This window comes from Leuciscus leuciscus (genome assembly GCF_965113295.1).
Source record: "Leuciscus leuciscus genome assembly, chromosome: 21".
In the NCBI taxonomy this organism is placed as follows: Eukaryota; Metazoa; Chordata; class Actinopteri; order Cypriniformes; family Leuciscidae; genus Leuciscus; species Leuciscus leuciscus.
Window position 1 is genome coordinate 16662805 of NC_138745.1, and position 23638 is coordinate 16686442.

Here is a 23638-nt window from a genome sequence, read left to right on the forward strand (position 1 = left end):
GGATGTCCAGTATCTCAAACGCTTGCTAATTACTTTTTAATTCGACACGCCCACTCGCGCAAAAGAGATTCACATGCAAATCTCCACATGGGACGCGAACGCCCTCGTTACCTCAAACACAAAACACCAAAACACTTCACAAGTCTCTGCTTTTCGTCGAGTTTGGAAGACACGCTGTGAGCTTACATGGATTTACCTCAGAAGAAGAAGAACGCGATTTGAAGACAAGAAAGATGTAAGGTAAGAAATTCTTACTTATTAGTTTATGGTATTGTTGCATAAACTTCACATTGCAGTTGAACTGTTGCTAGATATATGGTGAATATTATACTATTTAGACCCGTGTTTCCTGTTAAATACTGTTTGTGGATATCTGCTCAAACAGAGAGATGTATAACCATAATGTTTAATATTTTGGAGCGCGATGGCGTTTGAATGTATCATATTTTGGAGCGCGCTGTGGGTTTTAATGTATCATATTTTGGAGCGCGATTGCGTTTGAAAGGGAAAATGCACCAAACAGTAGGCTTTATGTTTTTACTATTATCTCATTTCATATCATCATAACGAATGGAAACATTTGAAGTAACATATGATAATCAATATATTTTTCTCTAGCGTAGATGTTCTTGAAATCTTTTGGAAGATTTAATTTATTGTTATTATTATTTTATGCAGCACTGCGTAGCCTATGCCTACAAGGCACAACAAACCTGGTGTTCATTATATATTGTTGGAAACGTGTGTGTGTGTGTGTGTGTGTGTGTGTGTGTATTCTGTGAATTTTAAAAATAAATTTTAACCAGAAAAATCTAAAATCTATTCACAAAATCGTGCAGCCCTATAGTTTCTCTTGATATCAGTATGTTCACAGTTTTTTCTTTTTTTTTTCTTTCAGGGACCAGATGCAACTGAGTCCTGCTGACTTCAACATTCACATGAGTCTCTGTACATGAACATGGTAAAGTGAAAATCAAACACCTTGGAAATTAAAGGTATGTTTTTAGGAATGGCACAAAGGTCTCTGTCTTTGGATCATTGTTTTCAATGTGCTCTTTTGTCATTTGTATTTTTGGATTGTGTTGTGTTGTAAATAAATCCAAACAATCTAAAAGCCATTCTTTTTTAAATCTCCTCATTCTTTGTGCAAGGTTGCTCTGAATGACAGGGCCTGATCGCTCCTAATAGGGCAGTTAGGGGAGTGTCTTTGTCTTTCTCAGGTGTTAAAACCTTACATATTCATGAGATGATCACGCCTCTTCGCATATGGCTTTGTCACACAAAACACGTCTTAGAAATTTTAAATCAATATATTGTCTTATCTGAATGAGCAGTCAGGGTGATTTTCACATAGTTTTGGAGCAAATATTCTAGGCTATGTCATACAAGTTTCAAAAGTCTTGTGAAGAAATAATCAGTATGGGTTTCATGGCCTTATTTCAGTGAGAATTTTTATTTTTATTTTCACAAACCACGCATAAATGTCATTATCTCAAAACTACAAACTTTTACATACATGCTGCTGATATATTATTGTAGCAGAGTTTGTGCTGAATACAGTGTAATTAGACTTTAGCCATGAAAATGTCACTAGTAACAGAAAAAAACACAAATGTCAGAGCATGTCAGACCACCTCCAGAGCCCAGAAAACAGCTCAGACCTCAGAGGGTTAAGTACGGGTTCCATGGTTACTGTGTGGGCATGGGCTTTGGCTGGGTGAAATCAGCGGGTCCCATGTAGGTTTTGTAGTATGAGTCCCACATAGGAAGCCCATATGAGCTGATTACATGGGCCCCATAACACTAGAAGTCCCAGAGTTTTTTAACCCTCCTTTAGCCAAGTGGATGCTAACTGGCTAGTCTTTTGGCTATCATTAGCATCAATTCATGTGTAAATGTGGTCATTACCTGAGCAATCTGCAGGGGGGTTGGGGGTGTGTGTGTGTGAATGGTTGCTGGTGGCTTGTTTGTATGTGTGGGGGAGGGAGGGCTGCTAAAAGCAGAGAACTTGATTGACCATGTCTCACATTGGCATGTAGGGTCTTGTCCAGGTGTAAACAGGTATGAATTAGCACATCTAATTGCATGCAGCTTGCTCTCAAATGAGAGGTAATTCCTTTTGTGCTGAGGTGGATAAAATCTCACTGCACATAGCCTACTACTTCAGTGCCCTCAAGAATTCTGTGGTGTACGAACCTCCTCTCCAAGAAAAGAAAATGCAGAGAAGACTCACCACTCGGCAGGCCATGGAAATTATCCTGAGTGATGTAACCCTTGTGACTCAGATGGAGAAGACATAGAACTTCAGCCGGATTCGGACTCAGAGCTGTCTGATCTGTCTTCAGGTTAAGTTTCATTTCATATTTCCTATTTCATTTCAAACCAGTAAGTGGAAAACACCAAAAAAGCAGAGTGGAGTGACATAAATATTTACTCTGCCTTTTTTGTATTGTCCACTTTTTTGTTTGTACTACTTAGCAGACGTTCACTGCCATCTGAAGTGCAAAACATTATTAGTTGTTTCTTTGCTTTAGTTGTATCTTTTTATTTAGGAAGATATTTCAGACATTATTCCGATACAGAGAAGGAGATACTGGAATTATTATTAGTATCTATGCATGCATTTGTGATATCATTTGACTTTTCCATTGCTCACAATTTGAATTTGTTCACACTGCAGATGAGGAGACTGCTCCTCAACCAAAAAAAGAGAGCCCGTTTGGGGACTGACCTGACAGAGACAGCGAAAGATGGCACAGTGTGGCGTGAAGAACAGGTGGGGACACGTCTCCCTTTCACCCCAATCAAAGCGTACGCTGCAGATGGAGAGCCAACGGCTAAGGCCAGGAAAAGTATCTCGAGTCGCCTTCAGAGCTTGCTGTCTTCAACTATTCACATCGCTGTCACTTGCGCATAAACTTCTTAGCCGGAAAACCTCCATCCTCGGCACAGTCAACAAGATTCGCTGGGAAATCCCTCAATCCGCTAGACACACAGATCGCAATGAATTCACCACTCAGGTATGTTGCAGGTCTTTTGTGGTTCTATGTTTATGTGTTTCTAATTTTTAGAATCAACACCGCCAAGTGTGTCATTGTGTCATTGTGTGTAAAAGTGCTATGAAAATAACAATTTATCTTATTTATTAGGTGTTTTCAACCACTGCTGCTACGCTGACGGCGTATGCGCCCAAACGGAAGAAGACCGTCTACATTCTTAGCAGCATGCACAGCGTGATTCAGACTGAAAATACCACCAAAAGGAAGCCAAACACTATCACCCTTTACAACACCACAAAGTGCGGCGTGGATGTGATGGACCAGATGGTGCGGGAGTACACTGTCCGCACAGGGACACGGCGCTGGCCAGTTGCCGTGTTCTATAACATGATTGACATGGCAGCACTGAATGCACATGTGCTGTATCAAGCATGCACCGGAAGGCAGGAAAGACGGGTGGACTTCCTGGTGGAGCTTGCAAGAGAGTTGGCTAACTCTCATATGTGTGCGAAGAAGGCAAGAAAAGAACAATTGCTTCGGACACAACCCTCCACACCTAGCCCTGGAAAAAGAGCCATGTGTCAGGTCAAACACCAATGCAAGAACAATCATGCCACTGTGCGATTGTGTTCACTGCTACAGATACACATGTGGTAAATGCAGACGGGAGATACCATGGCAGTGCCAGGATTGTGAGTGATTGCTGGAATGTACTCACTCACTTTTTAATATTATTTGTAAATATGTGTACAAATGGTTGGTTTCTTTATTATTTTATTTTGTACTGTTTTTATCAATAAATCTCAGCAACAAAGGAAAAAAACAAAACATGTGTGTTGATTTCTCCCTAAGATGGCAAAGTGAAACACAAGTTTCCTTGAAGTGGCTCAGCATGGCCCCACATTGTTTGCATAACAAAAGGAACTGTTCACAGCTGATTAAGGATATTAGCCTAAAGCCTTCCAGCCCATCGGCTGTCCTGCGGGTTTTATAGGTAGAAAAGCCAAATGGCTGCTCTCTGGGACTTCTAGTGATAAGGGACAGGCATGGGCCAATTGGGCATGGGTTTGAACTGAGAACACATATATGGGTCCTGCATAGCATATTTATGGGCCAAGTGGGAATGGGTTTGATCTGGGAACACATATATGGGTCCTGCATAGAATTTTTCTGGGCCAAGTGGCCATGGGTTTGAACTGAGAACACATATATGGGTCCTGCATGGTATATTTATAGGCCAAGTGGGCATGGTTTTGATCTGGGAACACATATATGGGTCTTGCATGACATATTTATCTGCCGAGTGGGCATGGGTTTGATCTGGTAACACATATATGGGTCCTGCATTGCATTTTTATGGGCCAAGTGGCCATGGGTTTGAACTGGGAACACATATATGGGTCCTGCATAGAATTTTTCTGGGCCGAGTGGCCATGGGTTTGAACTGAGAACACATATATGGGTCCTGCATGGTATATTTATGGGCCAAGTGGGCATGGTTTTGATCTGGGAACACATATATGGGTCTTGCATGACATATTTATGTGCCGAGTGGGCATGGGTTTGATCTGGGAACACATATATGGGTCTTGCATGGCATTTTTATGGGCCAAGTGGCCATGGGTATGAACTGGGAACACATATATGGGTCCTGCATAGAATTTTTCTGGGCCAAGTGGCCATGGGTTTGAACTGGGAACACATATATGGGTCTTGCATGACATATTTATGTGCCGAGTGGGCATGGGTTTGATCTGGTAACACATATATGGGTCCTGCATGGCATTTTTATGGGCCAAGTGGCCATGGGTTTGAACTGGGAACACATATATGGGTCCTGCATAGAATTTTTCTGGGCCAAGTGGCCATGGGTTTGAACTGGGAACACATATATGGGTCCTGCATGGTATATTTATGGGCCAAGTGGGCATGGTTTTGATCTGGGAACACATATATGGGTCTTGCATGACATATGTATGTGCCGAGTGGGCATGGGTTTGATCTGGGAACACATATATGGGTCCTGCATGGCATTTTTATGGGCCAAGTGGCCATGGGTTTGAACTGGGAACACATATATGGGTCCTGCATAGAATTTTTCTGGGCCAAGTGGCCATGGGTTTGATCTGGGAACACATATATGGGTCCTGCAGTGCATGGCATTTTTATGGGCCAAGTGGCCATGGGTTTGAACTGGGAACACATATATGGGTCCTGCATAGAATTTTTCTGGGCCAAGTGGCCATGGGTTTGAACTGGGAACACATATATGGGTCTTGCATGACATATTTATGTGCCGAGTGGGCATGGGTTTGATCTGGTAACACATATATGGGTCCTGCATGGCATTTTTATGGGCCAAGTGGCCATGGGTTTGAACTGGGAGCACATATATGGGTCCTGCATAGAATTTTTATGGGCCAAGTGGCCATGGGTTTGAACTGGGAACACATATATGGGTCCTGCATGGTATATTTATGGGCCAAGTGGGCATGGTTTTGATCTGGGAACACATATATGGGTCTTGCATGACATATTTATGTGCCGAGTGGGCATGGGTTTGATCTGGGAACACATATATGGGTCCTGCATGGCATTTTTATGGGCCAAGTGGCCATGGGTTTGAACTGGGAACACATGGGTCCTGTTAATTGATTGATTGGTTAATGAGTATGCTCCCAATTATTGTGGATTCCTCTCAGGTGTGTTTCCCATATGGAAAAGGTTTGCTAAAAACACCTGTGATTCTTATATGTTCCAACAGAATATTGTAAGGGACATATATGCTGCAAAAACCACATATATAAATTGCATAATATTAATGTATGTTTAATCATATTATGTCATATATGTCCTACATACAACTAAAGCCATATAGATTTTCATGATGTAAAAACATAGGAAAATAATGCTAATTTAATATGAATGTCCAGCATGGACGTGTATAAAACAGTGCAGTTTACCAATCAGTATAAGGCTTATACTTCACTCATGCTTGTTCTTATCTTGTCCTAAGTCAAGCCCTATGCCTGTAGTCAATCATGGTTACTGTATATACTGTATAATCAGCCTTAGATGAAACACAACATTTAAACTACACACACAAGCACACATTTATTAGAGTGTGTTCTACAAGATACAGTTGCATATTTCACATATCGATAGTTTTCATTTTAAATCCTGCATCACCAGATTTCATTTTCATTTGTGACAATTTCTCTAAACTTTATCACAGTACTACTATACAACAGTTCTATTCTTAACCTACAAACATAAAACTTTCCTAAATGTCGAAGTGATTCGTATGCGTATCACTCTAAAAAATAATTCAGTGGCTTAGTAAATATCACATTAATAATTAACTTTATTAACTTAATAAAATCTCTGAATATCATTTACTTGATAGTTTGAGTTGAACATACCGGAATAATTGACTAAAACTCAAAAAATTTATTTTGTCTGAAATTTACAGTTATATCTAAGTTTGAAGTTTTTCACTAAAATAATTTAGTATTTGACTAACCAATTATTTATTTAAAATACACTGAGCTAATATATTTGTGAAATTTCCATCACAATATTTGAGAATGTATAATTAAACTAATCTGTTTCAAGAACCACAAATATTACTTAGATAAAATCAATATTATTAATATAATTTAACACGCATAAGAAATTGATTAAGTTTACTCAATTAAAACAATGCACCCCTCCCCCACCCTCTGACGTGACGACAGCTCAACAGTTGAGTGAGCGCGCGCTGTTTGAACTCTCTCAGGGCTCTAGGTCGCACATGCGACCAATTTGGTCGCACATGCGACCAATTTGGTCGCACATGCGACCAAATTTTGTATGGGTGCGACTAAAATTTTTCCTAGGTCGCACCGGTGCACCTAACGTCCTCGCATCCGCTGCCTCTCCACGAACTAAGTGTTTGTTCTCCTTTGACGGAACTCACACACTCATGGGAACTCACACTCTTCTCTCACGCTTAATGAGTGATGACGGAGGACAGAATTAAACATTCAAACGTAGCCTGGTTACACTTAAGGTCTGTGATATTAGTCTGATTTTATTTTAGATTTCGGCTTCCAAAGATTATAAAAAATTATATATTGAGGTAAAACCATTAAAAACTATAGCCGCATTCTATCTAGCGCAACTTCTTCCCTTCGCAGCATTACACTGTAATTTCTCCCTAAAACTCAAACCTAACGACAGAATCAGCACGATCGGTGATTGTTGTAAAATGCAGTCTAGCTACTGTTGCTAACTTGCGAGACGCGTTAAATAATTAAAAGAGCTATTAAAAGCACAAAATCTGCGCAAGAGATGTTGTTCGCAAGGCGGCACGCGCTCCGAAACCGAGACAAGCAAATTATAGCCTACTTTGGGTTTAATGTGCGTGTCTAAACGATCAAATGTACACAAAAGTATGTCAAAATGACCGGCTTGGAGATTCACTAAAAACAGTTTATGTCTTAAATGGACGTAGTTATGGAAATAGTTGGGAGAATATGGTGCATCAGATCAGTAGCAGATCTGCACTCGGTCTTAAAGGGGCCGCAGTCTAGTAAACATGCGGACGATTGCGCCATTACTGCGAATCAAACAACAAGAGAAAAATCACTACAAAGCTCTTGAAAGAATAACTTCAGCTTTATTAAGCATTAATCTATTTATGAAAAATTATGCAGTGTTATTTTACATTTGATTACTTTATTAGATTTCTTTTTAGACTAATATATATATATATATATATATATATATATATATATGTGTGTGTGTGTGTATATGTATATATATATATATATATATATATATGTGTGTGTGTATATGTATATATATATATATAAAAACAAAAAGAACCGATAAGAATACAGTTAAAGTACCGGATCGATAAGCAGTATCGGTAAGAGTAGGAATACCGTTAAAACCCTTTACTCCCCGGTCAATGCTCCGACAACAGCCCAGACATGAAGCTACTTCAGCCACCATTCTCCCCAGTCCCTGGTAAGATGCCAAGCCCTGGTCTTTCGTCGGAGATGGCATCCGACTCAGAGACGGAGGTAGAGCCTATACCGCGCCTGAGCTAGAGACTCAAAATAGTTAGTTTGGCAGCTCAGTGAAGCACTTTAAAAAAAAAAAAAAAATTTTATTTTTTTTTATTTACCTACACCTTATTCTTGTTTAAAATCATTTACATAATATGAATGTATATAGAGCGTGATAAAAAGGTGACCTTGAAATTGTGGCGTTAAAGGTGACGCGAGCCGAGAAAAATTTTCGGTGCACCCAAATTTTGTGCTGGTGCACCTAAATAAAAAAGTTAGGCGCACCAGTGCAACCAAGGCAAAAAGTTAGTCTGGAGCCCTGTCTCTCACTCTCTCCAGTCCAGCACAGTTCTCCGAGTCCTCTCCTCTTCTCAGCGGCGCAGAATTGGTGCATTTCCTCTGTGAAATTCAGGTGTGTGTATGTTTTATTTTATCTGTATAATCATTAACCCTCTGAGGTCTGAGCTGTTTTCTGGGCCTGGAGGTGTTCTGACATGCTCTGACATTTGTGTTTTTTTCTGTTACTAGTGACATTTTCATGGCTAAAGTCTAATTACACTGTATTCAGCACAAACTCTGCTACAATAATATATCAGCAGCATGTATGTAAAAGTTTGTAGTTTTGAGATAATGACATTTATGCGTGGTTTGTGAAAATACCAAAAAAAATTGTCACTGAAATAAGGCCATGAAACCCATACTGATTATTTCTTCACAAGAATTTTGAAAATTGTATGACGTAGCCAAGAATATTTGCTCCAAAACTATGTGAAAATCACCCTGACTGCTCATTCAGATAAGACAATATATTGATTTAAAATTTCTAAGACGTGTTTTGTGTGACAAAGCCATATTCGAAGAGGCGTGATCATCTCATGAATATGTAAGGTTTTAACACCTGACAAAGACAAAGACACTCCCCTAACTGCCCTATTAGGAGCGATCAGGCCCTGTCATTCAGAGCAACCTTGCACAAAGAATGAGGAGATTTAAAAAAGAATGGCTTTTAGATTGTTTGGATTTATTTACAACACAACATAATCCAAAAATACACAACAAATGACAAAAGAGCACATTGAAAACAATGATCCAAAGACAGAGACCTTTGTGCCATTCCTAAAAACATTGTACATACCATTTCCAAGGTGTTTGATTTTCACTTTACCATGTTCATGTACAGAGACTCATGTGAATGTTGAAGTCAGCAGGACTCAGTTGCATCTGGTCCCTGAAAGAAAAGAAAAAAGTGAACATACTGGTATCAAGAGAAACTAGGCCTGCACGATTTTTGGAATACATTTTAGATTTTTCTGGTTAAAATTGCTTTTTAAAATTCACAGAATACACACACACACACACACACACACAAATGTTTCCAACAATATATAATATAAAGAACACCATATTTGTTGTGCCTTGTAGGCATAAGCTATGTGCAGTACTGCATAAAATAATTTTATTTTACAAAGCAGCCTATAAATCTTCCAAAAGATTTCAGTAACAATGCTAGAGAAAAATATATTGATTATCATATGTTACTTCAAATGTTTCCATTCGTTATGATGATATGAAATGAGATAATAGTAAAAACATAAAGCCTAATGTTTGGTGCATTTTTCCTTTCAAACGCAATCGCGCTCCAAAATATGATACATTCAAACCCACAGCGCGCTCCAAAATATGATACATTCAAACGCCATCGCGCTCCAAAATATTAAACATTATGGTTATACATATCTATGTTTGAGCAGATATCCACAAACAGTATTTAACAGTAAACACGGGTCTAAATAGTATAATATTCACCATATATCTAGCAACAGTTCAACTGCAATGTGAAGTTTATGCAACAATACCATAAACTAATAAGTAAGGATTTCTTACCTTAAGGCTTACATCTTTCTTGTCTTCAAATCGCGTTCTTCTTCTTCTGATGTAAATCCAATGTAAGCTCACAGCGCGTCTTCCAAACTCGACGAAAAGCAGAGACTTGTGAAGTGTTTTGGTGTTTTGTGTTTGAGGTAACGAGGGCGTTCGCGTTCCATGTGGAGATTTGCATGTGAATCTCTTTTGCGCGAGTGGGCGTGGCCGAATTAAAAGTAATTAGCAAGCGTTTGAGATACTGGACATCCTGTTGGTTTGATACAAATTACGTAGCCCTCAAACTGTATTCACTTTATAGCCCTTAATTCTGTAATTGTGGACAAATGTGGGCACAGAGGACTCAGATGTGACCCTATTTTTTATTTATTATAAATGTTATATCACTGTCTTCGATATAATTTTGTCTATCCATTTATGGTGTGTTTTTTTTATTTTGGGGGTATTTTTGAATTTATTTACTTCAAAAAGTACCATATTTTCTATGTAAATTATGCTTATTTTTTTGAGTGTGAGTTTTTGGCATGATGAGAATGTTGTACAGGATCAGCCCTTCATTTGTGTGTATGTTAGATATGCATTGTATTGGATCTATTGATTTATTTTTACAAAAAAACAAGAAGAATGCTCTAAATTACAGTTTTTGCTCTAAATTACATTACTTTCACTTTCACTTGCACCTTCACTGTCACTTTCACTTTCACTTTCACTTTCACTTTTCCCATTCATTTCTATGGGTGCCCATTTTTGACCCAAATACAAGATTAAGGATTTTTTTTTTTTCACCCACTTAACATTGTAGAATTGAGTCAAAAAAAATTGTGTGTGTTCAGGAGGCAAACTTAGGAAAAGTGGCCAAGTCTTGTACCGCTCAGATCAAGGGAAGTATTTTTTAAAAATAAATCAACATTATTTTGCCCACATTTGTCCAGAATACGGTTTTAGGGTTAAACAGAGAATATTTGTTTTCAGTTTGAATCCGATCATTTAAAAGTACACACTTAAATGTGTATAAAGGTATATGGCTCATAAATGTGTGAGAAGTATTCGCTGAGTTTTGTTTCAGTTTATAGAAGTGCTCAAGAAAAAAAAGTTCACCGCGACGGAGAGGCAGAACGCACACCCTGTTTATTTTCTTTATTTTACAAAAGCACAATGTTTTGATTTGATTGTAAGTGGACACATACAAAAGTAGAAATATCACAGATTCTTTTTTTATATTTCTTTTTTCTGTATAACCATAAATGACGGAGTAATTTAAGTTTATTGTACTACAATGTGAAGAAAATCCAGCAAAACGCGGGGGCGCGTTTTCCGACCTCAGAGGGTTAATGTACTTTAAATCATTTTATTTAATGCGAAAGAACATACAGAGACGCAAACGAGTTAAACGAGTGTCGACTCGCGCCTGTCTTTTCGCATGATTGAAACGCCTTGCATAAAAAACACACGACTATATTCCTAAAGATAAAGAATATAACTAATTTGGATGATAAAATGTCCTCAGAACTGTGCACTGTGTGTTTATTGGCAGGTGATTGAGTCAGTCGCGTCGCAGCATCTCTCGGCTGTGAGTGACGCAGGACGGCGGTGTAAAGTTAGAGGTTCCCCCGCAGAGGCGAGTCCATCTCCGGGATGGGAATCAGCGCTGATCCGGTGGATATTGGATGACAGACCGGTTGATTACACTTGAATTACTTGAATGTTTAGGCCTAAATGTTAAATTTTTACTTCGAAAATGTTTCTTTCATTAGTTTAAATGTAGGCAATATTGTATACGTGTTAAAAATAGTATAACATATGCTGTATTGCTGTAGGCTAACTTACTCCTCGACAATAAAGGCCAATGTCATGTAGTTATACCGGTGGTTGTATGGAATATTTTTACAAAGGTTGAGGAAATAAAAAAGTTAATATTACTGGCATATAAACACAGTTAATATTACTCATAAATATTTGTTTTTAAATGTTTCCCCCCCAATTATTTCTACTCAATTTTATTTGTTAATGTACCAAATGCAGTTACTCAGATCTATTTAATTTGTTTTACTTACATTTACTCAGTTAATACAGTGTATGTAATTGATTTCACTGCAAAAAAAAATCTAATCAATATTCTAAGTGTAAACATTTTTCACCAAAAAAATTGAGTAAATCATATTAAAAGTTTTTAGAGTGCATCACCACCAGAGTTAATGTCACATATTCCAGCCAATTTTCAACATTTTAATCACTGTTCTAGAAACATATTCGACTCAACTTTGTTCATTTGCAATATATTATGATTTGTTCACAAACAACAGGCCCAGACAGTTCACAATTAATGTAAATACGGTATTACAATGTCATTGCTTTGTAACTGCTCTTTCAAATCCTTCAAAAATTAACAGTCTTCATAAAGATCAGTGATATTCTGACAGTAATCCTCGAACCGGCTTCTGCACTGTACAATTTAAAGGGATACTCCACTTTAAAATGAAAATTTTGTCATCATATACTTACCCTCATGTTTCAATCCTGTATGAATTTCTTTCTTCTGCTGAACAGAAAGGAAGATATTTAGAAGAATGTCAGTAACCAGACAGTTTCTGGTCTCATTGACTTCCATATCAGGAAAAAAATATACTATGGAAGTCAATGAGACCAGAAACTGTCTGGTTACTGACATTCTTCTAAATATCTTCCTTTCTGTTCAGCAGAAGAAAGAAATTCATACAGGATTGAAACATGAGGGTGAGTATATGATGACAGAATTTTCCTTTTAAAATGGAGTATCCCTTTAAAAAATTGCCAACTGCATATAAGTGAATCAGATGTTGGTCATCAAAACATGAAATCTGTATGAAACACATAAATAAATGACACAAAATGTGTATAAATTCTATATGACTTTAATTTGAATAGCATATGATTCAATATAAGAACTTTAAATAATTTATATATGAATGTTATATGAGTTTTATATGTTTCTACTAATACCATACACTTTTGCATACTTTTGTCATGTAAAACTCATATAAGTCTTTTAACAGTATTCATATATAATGCAAAAAAAAAAAAAACCTACAAGTTATATGTGTGCTATTTAGTATGAAATGGCCCATAATCGGTCTGATTTTGTATAGGACATATATTGGCCTTATATGAAACACAGAAGGTAATTCTGTCCGATTTAAGTAAGGAAGATATATGGTTGCAGTATATGAACCATGCAGGTTTTTTTCATATGGGTTGTCATGTGACCATGCCATGTGATGTTCTATTTAAGCTGCACCTGTACCAATAAACAATTGATTGTGTATTATCACTGCAACCTGTGTGAAGCATGTTTATTTTCTGTCTTTAGCCGGTATCTAGTCAAGCTCTGTTTAACAGGTCCTGCATGGCAGAGGTGCAAAGTAACTATGTAGGCCTATTGATTTATGTAATTACTTACTGTACAATTTTTAGTAACTTGCAGTAACTCTACATGTAGGCTAATCAAGCATGTTGAGATTGAGTAATTGTAACTCAATACATTTCAAGTCACGCTAGTCACCAAAGAACAAACATTGCATACATGTAGATCTTTTGCCAAAACAATCCATCAGTCATTTTTGTTAGTCGTGCAGAAAATGAAAAATGTAACTTCCCAAAAATGTAAAAAACATCAAAATAGGTCAAAGTTTACGCTGTGTTGAATTATGCTGATTAGTGGACTCTCAGAAAAGTTGCAGGCCTACCGTAACACTTCAAATAATAGCCCAGTCCCAGACGCCTGTCCCTTGGGGCAGAAACACATATTTAGACAAATAACTAGGGATGCTCGATATTATCGGCCGATATCTGTAAATATCGGTATCGGTTTTTGAAATGGTTTAAAATGACTAAAGTATGTCATTTTATACCTTATTGGAAAGCTCGTTTCCTCTCAAAGCGAATGAGAGTTTGTTGTGACATTTAAATTGTTTTTTAAAGATCACTTTTGTTGTTCAATTTAACAATATATTTCTTGCAGTTCAAAGCGTCAAGTGTCTTGTATTTATCTTGGACTTATATTCATTCTTCGTTTTTAGTTTTTCTTAGATTGTTTCCTTAAACCATTTGGCATGGTTGGGCTTAGATAGGCCTTGCATGAATTGCCCAGTTAGGACCCACATAAGATCCTTACAGAGCCCACTTTAAGCCCATGGGGACATTCACGGTTGAATCCTGGTGCAAGCCCACTTTAAACCCCTTTAGGCAGGTGGGGCCCAAATGGGTCTGACATGAATTACCCAGTTAAGACCCACATAAGACCCTTACAGGTCCCACTTAAAACCCATCTGGGCATCCACGGCTGGCCCCCATGTGGATCCCGGGTGCAAGCCCATTTTAAACGCCCTTTAAGCAGGTGGGGCCCAAATGGGTCTGTCATGAATTGCCCGGTTAAGATCCCACATAACACCCTTATAGTACCCCCTATAAAGCCCATCTGGGCATCCACGGCTGGATCCTGGGTGCAAACCCACTTTAAACCCCTTTGGGCAGGTGGGGCCCCAATGGGTCTGGCATGAATTGCCCAGTTAGGACCCACATAAGACTCTTACAGAGCCCATTTAAAGCCCATCTGGGTAGATCCCAGGTGCAAGCCCACTTTAGACCCATTTGGGCAGGTGGGGCCCAAATGGGTATGACATGAATTGCCCAATTAAGACCCATGCAGTACCCTTACAGGTCCCACTTTTAGTATGTCTGGGCTTCCATGGCTTGCCCCAATGTGGATCCCGGGTGCAAGCCCATAATGGGGCCCACATTTGCCGCCCATGAAGCCCTCATCTGGGCCCCACATGTCATTGCTGGCTGGGCTGCCATTTATATCAGTTTATAACAGATTAAATCTCCGCTGCACCTCTTTCCAGAGGCGTGTACTTAGCGAACAAAGAAAGTTTTGGCGCCACACACATCCGCCAAATGATTGGTCTAGGCACGTGAGAAAGGAGTGGCTTAGTTCCTTCAAAACACGGAACCACGCTCCCTTCTTAGCAGTTCGCCAGAGAGAGGACCCGCCTTCTTTCCTACAAACTCCAACCGGAGTTTTCTTCATTTTTGCTTTCTAATTTCGTTTTTACCCTAAGTCTTTCTTTTCTTGATAATCTAACTCAGTTTGATACTTTACTTAAATACCAACTTAAGACTAAAGTATCTTTTGGACAAAGTTCGCGTACGCTCTGCAGCGAGTTACCATCACCTCAACTCCGCCCTGAAGACTCTGCGAACACGTGGCTTCACGCATCCGTTCCACACAGACGCACAAAGGTGGCCAGATCCAAGTAAAGTAACGTACATTCTTAAATTCGCAATCCGGAAAGAACTGCTGTGTTAAGATTGCCTAGATATTACTAAAGCCTTTGGGGTCTCATTTGTAAAACAACTGTTTGAACTGTTTATGTCCTGAGGAAAATATCTCTCTCTCTCTCTCTCTCTCTCTCTCTCTCTCTCTCTCTCTCTCTCTCTCTCTCACTCACTTACACTCTCTCTCTCTCAATCTCTCTCTCTCTCTCTCTCTCTCTCTCTCTCTCTCTCTCTCTCTCTCTCAATCTCTCTTTCTCTCTCCAATATTGCTTATTGCGATCGTTTGTATTGTTGTTCGTTTTTCTATGCATATTTACTCCTGCGTGTTTTGATTAGTACATGTAATCTTAGTTTGTTTTATATTAAATTCCACAATCTTTTGAGTTAAAATTTGTCTCAATGTTCCATTACTGAAGTCCCTGAAAATTGATCTAAGCTACAGCTCTACCTTATTTTACTATCACAATCTGTAAATTGTCTAGAACACGAAAATATCGTTTCTTGTGGCCACAAGAGGGTATTTGTCAGTGTTATAGGCCGTATAAGTTTCTGTTCGGAGTTTGTACATACTGGCCGCCGGACGGACAGTTTGTGTGATAACTGAACATTAACTTCTACCTAAATTTCCCCTGATTAAAGATATAATTTTACCTACCTATATTAACGATTAATACGAGTAATCCTGTTAATTATTGATATAAGGTGAGGTTTGACCTATTCCCTATTTGGGATAATTTAATTTGTGTATGCGATATTAATATTCATCATATTCTGAATATTCCCCTCATTTGACTATTAATTCCCCATAACAAAGTCATTTTCGCTACATTATATATTGGTGGAGAATGCGGGCATTTTTCAAACTTCATGTTGGGACAAAGATTCAGATTTGTGTTCATGTGTGATTTTGGTAGTTTAATGTGTATTCGCACGTTTGCATTCTGAATTTAAGTCGACTCAAAAAACTGAACAAGGTGAAAAGCCGTATCAGTAACCCACCAGTATTCCCTGGATGTGGAGAAAACTGCAGTTCACAGTATTGTAACAAGTCCAAGTTAGAAAAAAAAAAGGAAAATCTCTTTTTGCTTGACTGCGTACATGTAATTCTGTCTAAAGACCTGTTTTCGAACAAAGAAAAGTTCCCCTCAGGTGTACTACCGGTATTCTGTAAACCCCGAGAGCAAAGTACTCCGGGTCAGAAAAAAAAAAGATCTTATTTTATGTCGCTAGCAACGACAACTACGGGTTGTGAAAAGCTGGTTTAGCTACCCAGCGAAAACCCCGTTTCAGTGTCTGTACAGACCAGGCACACGAGATCCGCCGCGATCTCCTTAAATTTTTTTTGCAGTGTGGTTTTTGTGTTTGCAAAAAGTCTGCATGTGTGAAAACTGCGTGAAAACTGTGATTGCTGAAGCAATCTCTATAGGCGCGTATCAGTTTCAAATTACCACCTCGTGATTTTGTTCCGCTGAGCGCAACACCGCCATCGCGTGGTCAACAGCAGATAAGACCTGCCGTTCATTGCTTCCGTCTCGATTTTGTTTCCTCAAAATTCACGGCGGTGTTTATCTAATAAGCTGTTTAAATACATATTCACATTTACAGCTTGCTAATTTCGATTAAAACAATCCTTTTATTTTGGACTGAGATATTTTATTCTGAGTTTGATCTCCAGAAGTAAAAAAAAAAAAAAAACTTAAAATTATAAAAATGTCTCACTCCAAAAACACTGATAGTTCACATGGAGGGAGAACAGCGAATTGAATTTGATTTTAAACTAATTTTGAATTGAAATTTAAGTTGTGTCAAACAGTTAAGCTGACCCACGGAGAGGAAAGAGAGCCCCCTTGAGGCTCCAGTAACCCACTACAGCGGTCTACCGCCCCCTATTCCTGCTTCCACCTGCAGTGGGGTTACCACTAACTTACTATCGGGTTAGGTTACCATCCGTGTCTAATTTCTTTCTGGGCTACCAGTAGTGGACAAAAAGACGTTCACTTCCAAATTAAATTTTTCCTTTCCAGGTTAGATTAATTTTGTCTTCAAGGTCTTTCTGTTTACCAACTTATCCGTCACAGGTTTAGCGTGGTTTTGTTTTAGTTCTACATACCTAAATTACTCAATTTGGTGTAAGCAAGAAAATCTTAATTCACTTTAAGCTCCCTTGTGCATTCCGTGTTGTGTGTTGTATAGGTAAAATTCTCAGCACCTGCTGTGGACTGTGGCAGGCCCTGGTTGACCTCTGTGGGCGAGTCTGCCGACTGACGTTACCGACACTGACCGTGGAGTGACTCTTGAGTTTCTTTTATCTCTGCCACTAATTGCGGCACGCAGTAAGTGACATCAGCAATCTGGTGCTTTGGAGTATCGGCCACCAAGCCGACGCAGGAGCCAATTGTTGGGACCGCTGCACAAACTATAGGCAACGCCTGCCACGCCAGTTCGCTGGTGAGTTCTGTGACGCACCCACCTTTGCAGTGAGTCCGGCCGGTCGATACCTCCAGGACTACCAGGATTGTGTTTAAAGTCACCCTGTTTGTGAGGGCGTAGCTGGGGGCAGAGTAACGGAGAATCCAAGGTCACGGCGGCCAAGTGTTTGGAGCGCCAGGAAGGTTGACCGCGCTCAGCTGGGGGCCAGCTGGGGTTGACCTCAGTCCACCTCAGGTAAACTGAACTTTGATAATAAAAAATAAATAAAAAAACCCCACAACCTTTACCTTTCATTATAAGCCACAGAATTTTAGATAGTCCCCCGCATACACTTTTCTAAGTGTGGAGTTACCTCTTACTCCCTATGACACACCCTCTGTGTTATTAGTAGTTAAACCGCAGCACAGATCAATTCACTTAGCCTAGGTGTTAGCTTCACTGTGATATTTTTGTTTTGGTTTCTGTTTTGCTCTCTTCCCTCTAGATTTTCTCTTCCCTTGTTCTTTCTTGTGTTCTGTTGTGATTTGTTTCTTTTAGTCACCAAGAGACCCCAAGGAAACTAAGTAATACAGTGACAACTGAGCAGCCTCTATTTCGGGTCCTACACTGACCCGCCTAAAGTTAGCCCAAAGGTGCTATAGACGGCACACCGTACTATAGCTCGTTAGCCTCACGGCACGCTTGTATTGGCCCTTTGAGTGTGTGTTGTGTTTCTCTCGCCAACAGTGAGCCAAAATGTCACGCTCATCCAGTCCCGCGGAACACTGGGATGATCTCGATGCTTGGTTGAGTGCCATGACAACCGGCTCCCTGCCCAAGGAAACCGGCGACCCAAAACTCCTGACTCGACATGAACTGAACGCCAACGTAGACCAGCTAATGTCCAAAGACCCCACGCAGGCATACAGCTCGAAAGAATGGAACCGCATCATGGCGAGCCTCGCCCACAACTTGGTGGCACAGGCACGCTTGGCGGAGAAAGACCTCGCCAAGCTGGAAAAGGAAAATGCAGGACTAAAAACTCAACTGGAGGATGTCTGCAAGCAGAAGGACCATGCCCAGAGCCGTGTGGACCAGCTGCTTCTAGAGGTCAAAGAGGAGGACGAAACACGTCCGGAACTACAAAAGGAAGTGGACAGACTACAAAAAGTCCTGGGGGAGTTGCAGATGGACATGGACAAGAGAGGGGAGGAGGAGAAACGGAACACGGAGGCACTCAATGACAAACTGCTATGTGGTGAAGCCCTCCTAGAACGAGCACACAGTGAATTAAAAGACAGAGAAGCTAAGGCCAAGGCCTGTGAAAAACATTTGCAAAAAGCCCGAGATGAAATTAACGAGCTTGTCCAACAGAGACACGACCTTAAATACGAACTTGACCTTGTCCACAGAGAACTCAAACATTCTTACGGTTTTCAGGGTGACCTGGAGGGGGAGACACACATCACTCCGTCTCCCCTCACCAGCGAGCCTGCACTTCGCAGCCAAACCCCTAAAGCTAAAGAAGAAGCAAGCCCCCGTCGCGACACTAACCCAGCCAGCCACCACGAGCTCCCACCAGCCGAACAAGGACAGGGCCCCGTCCCGGAGGGACAGGCCCTCAGTCACCGCATGGCTTCTAAGGAACTGGACAAGCTGGCTAGAAACATCCTGACTTTCATCCCAAAACCAGCAGAAAAAAACGGAGTATATGCTTATTTACAGGACATTGATTTTCACTTACAAACTGTGGCCAATGCCACGACGTGGGACAAGTTATATCTCCTCAGGATCACGTCTGGGCGTGATGTGCGAAGTTTCCTAGACCGTCAACCAGAGACTGTCAAAATGAATTACCCACAATTACGACAAGCCCTGATTCGCGAATTTTCCGATCCTGAGTCAGACCAAGGCATCATCGCAGCAATGGATCTCAAACAAGCCCGGCTGGAAACCCCACAAGATTACTATGGCCGCCTGCGACAAGTTTATTTCGAATCGCGTAATGAGGCACACATGGAGGAAGACCTCAATTTCAAAACCCTCTTCCTGAGGAATCTCCATTATAGCGTGAGTACCCATCTCGGAGTCCTCGTCTGTCCGCGGACTATGTCGATCCAACAGCTACGTGACCTGGCTCACAAAGCATACATTAAACAAAAAACTGTGTCTGAAAAAACTGTAAAACACCCCGCAATTTGCCCTGTCTCTGAACAATGTCCAAAACTGACACTAGAGGGCGCACAGCAGCCCAATTACAAACCCTTCAACAGAGAGTCAAGACCGTTCCAAGCCAGCAGAGGGCAGCGTGGTCAGGGGCGTGCCCGTCCAAGGCAGCCAAATGACCGCTTCGGGGGATCCTGGGACCGACCTCGCCCCTCCCACAACCAAAAGGGAGGGGGCAACTGGGAAGCCGGCCGGCGACCCAGAAGGAACCAACCCCCATCTCCCCGATCGTCAAGCCCAGAAAACCGATCAAGGGACCACTCTCGACGGGACAAGCGGGAGCAAACCTCCAACAGAGACAGTGCAACCACGTCTGAAGAGGCAGAACTTCTAAGCGTACTGACATAGTTTCTCCAAAAGAAACCTCACAAGGAAGACAAGGATAAAACAGACACCGCATGACTAAACCGTATGACTGAAGCCGACGCCACTCCCAAAGCTCCTCTCGCTGACAACCCACCAGACACTGTTGGTAAACCATAACCTATAAACTTCGCTGTTACATCACTAAATAACAGCTCCACTCACTCCCTCCAGCTGACTGCTCAAAGACAGAATCGAACTCTAAATTTCCACACCTGTGAGCTGAATGTGCAATCCTACAGCCAAAATGACATCCAGCTGAGAAACGTAGCCCCCATTCACCTGGCGATCGGGCCCATGAGCCTGATACACCCAGTCTATGTCTCTCCAATGAACATTTACCCGTTTCTTATAGGCAAATACCTTCTGGATCGATTCGATCCGTTACTGGACTTCAAACACCTAAAGGTTTGGGCTCAAGTGCGTGAACCCCTCCCCCTCCAGCCACACAAATCTGCTGAGCCAGACTGTCAGGTCACAGGGTTCACGGGAACTCCCTCAGCCAGCCAGGAGAACACAGTCACAACAGCTGAGCAGAGTTCAAGTTCACTACTCTGCACTTTCAGAACCACCCAAGACTCTGATAACTACTGCCCCCAAGTAAACACTGACCTACAGCTGCAGGATATAACCACAACAGACATTATCCTGGCACTGTGGGCAGACAACTCAGCAATCAGTCTCTCACTATTCAATGCAATCATTGAAAACACACCGGACCTGCCCTATACCAGCAAACGCACACGTTTCCCTCTGAACTCACATCCATCCTGAATGATATCTGCCAAAGGCATCTGTGCTTTGCAGTTGCAATGGAATCACCGGTGCCTGACCCATTACTTCCTGATCCTTCCTGACCCAGTCCACAATGTCTACATTGGAGCAGACGTTCTGATTCGTCTCAGAGCTCATGTGGACATGTTTAATGAAGTAATATGGGCCCCATTGACTTTACAGCCACCTGTTCCCATCAGTCATGACAATCTACTGTCCGGGCAGACCATCCCTGAAGTCTGCACCCTGATCAACGAACAAGAAACGGTGGTACCAGCTTACACTAAAGGGGTCGCTGTACGGCTTAACATTCGACGTGGCCAAACCTTAAACCACACGCTGGGTTTCTTCCAACCTTCACCTGAATGTGAAGACCTCGGACTCACACTCGAAGCCACACCACTCACAGAAGTGTCATCTAGGGTAGTCTACATTCTGTTCAACAACTGCACAGCAACTGACATCAGCATTCCCAGGGCCCACAGACTCGGATGGCTAGTGAGCCATGACTTTCATGACTTTGAACTCATTTTACCCGTCATCGGGCCCCTTCCACAAGCACTGATACCTGAAGACCACACTGACAACACATTGCTCACGGCACCCTTCCAACTCATTGCCATCACATCTGTAATGCCAGTGGCCAAACACCATGTGTGTAGAACAGAGCTGACAGATGACCAACACCTTGCAGTGTACACAGTCTCCCACCAGCCTGTCAGTGAGACTAAAGCACCTGCCACACCTGTCAATGTCAACACTGATGACCCACCGACAGATGAGCCGTATCAAGGTTTTGAATCTCAAGTGCAGCAAATTCTTCAGGATGCTGATGCACTTCAAGACGATGCAGACTGCCAAAGACTAAGACAAGTCCTGTATAAGTTCAAAGAATCCTTTGCAAAAGACTCTTTAGACTGCGGTGCATTCCCACACACCCTGAAGCTCCTCCCACCTTCGTAAAACAATACAAAATTTCCATCGCCTCACATGAACCAGTTCAGGAAATCATCGCATCCATGCTTGAGAAAGGTGTTATACGGGCCTGTAATAGCACATACTCTGCCCCTATCTGGCCAGTTCTCAAACCTAATGGGAAATGGCCACCAACCATTGACTATCGGAAGCTGAACCAACAGGTGCCACTATCACGATGGCCCATGACCCAGCTGGGACAAGAAATACTTTGAATCAGAGGTGCCACCATCTTCTCAACACTCGATGTGGCCTCGGGATTCTGGACCATTCCAGTGCACCCCGACGACCAACACAAGCTGGCATTTACCTTCGGCAACCGACAGTACACTTTCAACAGGTGCCCGTTCGGGTACGCCAACTCACCAGCTGAGTTCAACATCTTCCTGAACAAAGCCTGCCCTGATGCCAGGATCAGAGGTAACCTGATCTACGTAGACGATGTTCTCATGAAGAGCACAACGGTGGCCGACCACCTAAAAGAAATAGACTATGTTTAGAACCAGTTATCCGCTGCCGGCGCCAAGATAGCCCTCCACAAGGGACAGTGGTGTCGTACCAAGGTAAACTACGTGGGCCTACTCATCGGACCCCATGGCATCGAACCACAATCAAATCGCATCCATGCCATTCAAAACATCAAGCCTCCCACTAACGTCTCTGAACTGCGAAGTTTTCTAGGGGTATGCAATTACTCTCGACAATTCATCGAAAACTATTCAGACATCGCAAGGCCTCTAACAGCTCTGTTGAAAAAGGACTCCCCTTTCGTCTGGTCAGACGCTCAGGAACACGCCATGGCGGAACTAAAAAGACATTTATGCACAGCTCCATGCCTTGCTTACCCCGATCCTCAAAAGGAATTCTACCTGGAAGCTGGATTCTCTGACCAATGTCTCAGTGCAGGCATATACCAACGGCACGACCAAGACAAAAAGGTGGTCGCATACGCCAGTAAAACACTTCTCCCTCCAGAATGTAAATTCTCAGACTGTGAAAAAGCTTTGCTCTGTACAGTATGGGCCATCCAGCGCTTCTCCAATTACATTGGCGCACAGAAAGTTATCATTGAGACGTGCCACCAGCCCGTAATGTTCCTCAACAGCCAACGGATCCGAGATGGCGTGGTAACCAATTCACGCATAGCCACGTGGTTAATGGCTCTCCAAGGACGAAACGTTGAAGCCCGATATGCACAGAATCACAAGTCTGCTCTAGGCAATGGCCTGGCTGCATGTCAAAACTGCTCTGACAACTCACCTGCTGTGACGCTGGAAACACCCGAGCACCAGCAACCACAACTGACCTGTCACAGGTACTTCGAAAAGAATGCGTGCGAAGGTATGCCCACAGCTTACGTTGACGGATGCTCCTACAACAGCGAGGGCATCCTAAAGGCAGGTGCAGGAATACTGTGGGTCGACAACCACCCATGCCCACCACAGCACTTCAACCTGGGGCCCCAGTCATCACAATATGCAGAGATAGCAGCCATACTCATAACTCTGCAAATCACATCTGACCATAACATCAGTGAACTCCTCATCTGCACAGATTCCAACTATGCCAGACTCAGTTTTGTGTGCCATCTCCAGACCTGGAAACAGAATGGTTTCAAAACTGCAAACAACAAGCCAGTCAAGC

General features: G+C 41.6%; 2 protein-coding genes and 1 long non-coding RNA gene across 3 annotated transcripts in view; 2 read left to right on the forward strand and 1 right to left on the reverse strand.

The window, feature by feature from the left end:
* adprh (ADP-ribosylarginine hydrolase) overlaps window positions 1-23638 on the reverse strand; it is a 504999-nt gene that overhangs the window by 401872 nt on the left and 79489 nt on the right. The gene's annotated exons all lie outside the window — the stretch shown is intronic.
* LOC309485836 (uncharacterized protein) lies at window positions 2890-4033 on the forward strand. The gene is made up of 2 exons (XM_082152894.1): window positions 2890-3020; window positions 3150-4033. The coding sequence occupies exon 2, from the start codon at window positions 3225-3227 to the stop codon at window positions 3654-3656; it is 432 nt and encodes a 143-aa protein (XP_082009020.1). The 5' UTR covers window positions 2890-3020; window positions 3150-3224; the 3' UTR covers window positions 3657-4033.
* Window positions 8373-11794, forward strand: LOC309485869. The gene is made up of 2 exons (XR_014201284.1): window positions 8373-8465; window positions 11469-11794. It is a non-coding gene; the product is annotated as an uncharacterized lncRNA (long non-coding RNA).

Bases quoted from the DNA above. Each gene is read 5' to 3' on its own strand.
- LOC309485836 (XM_082152894.1), top strand. From the start codon at position 3,225: ATGCACAGCGTGATTCAGACTGAAAATACCACCAAAAGGAAGCCAAAC.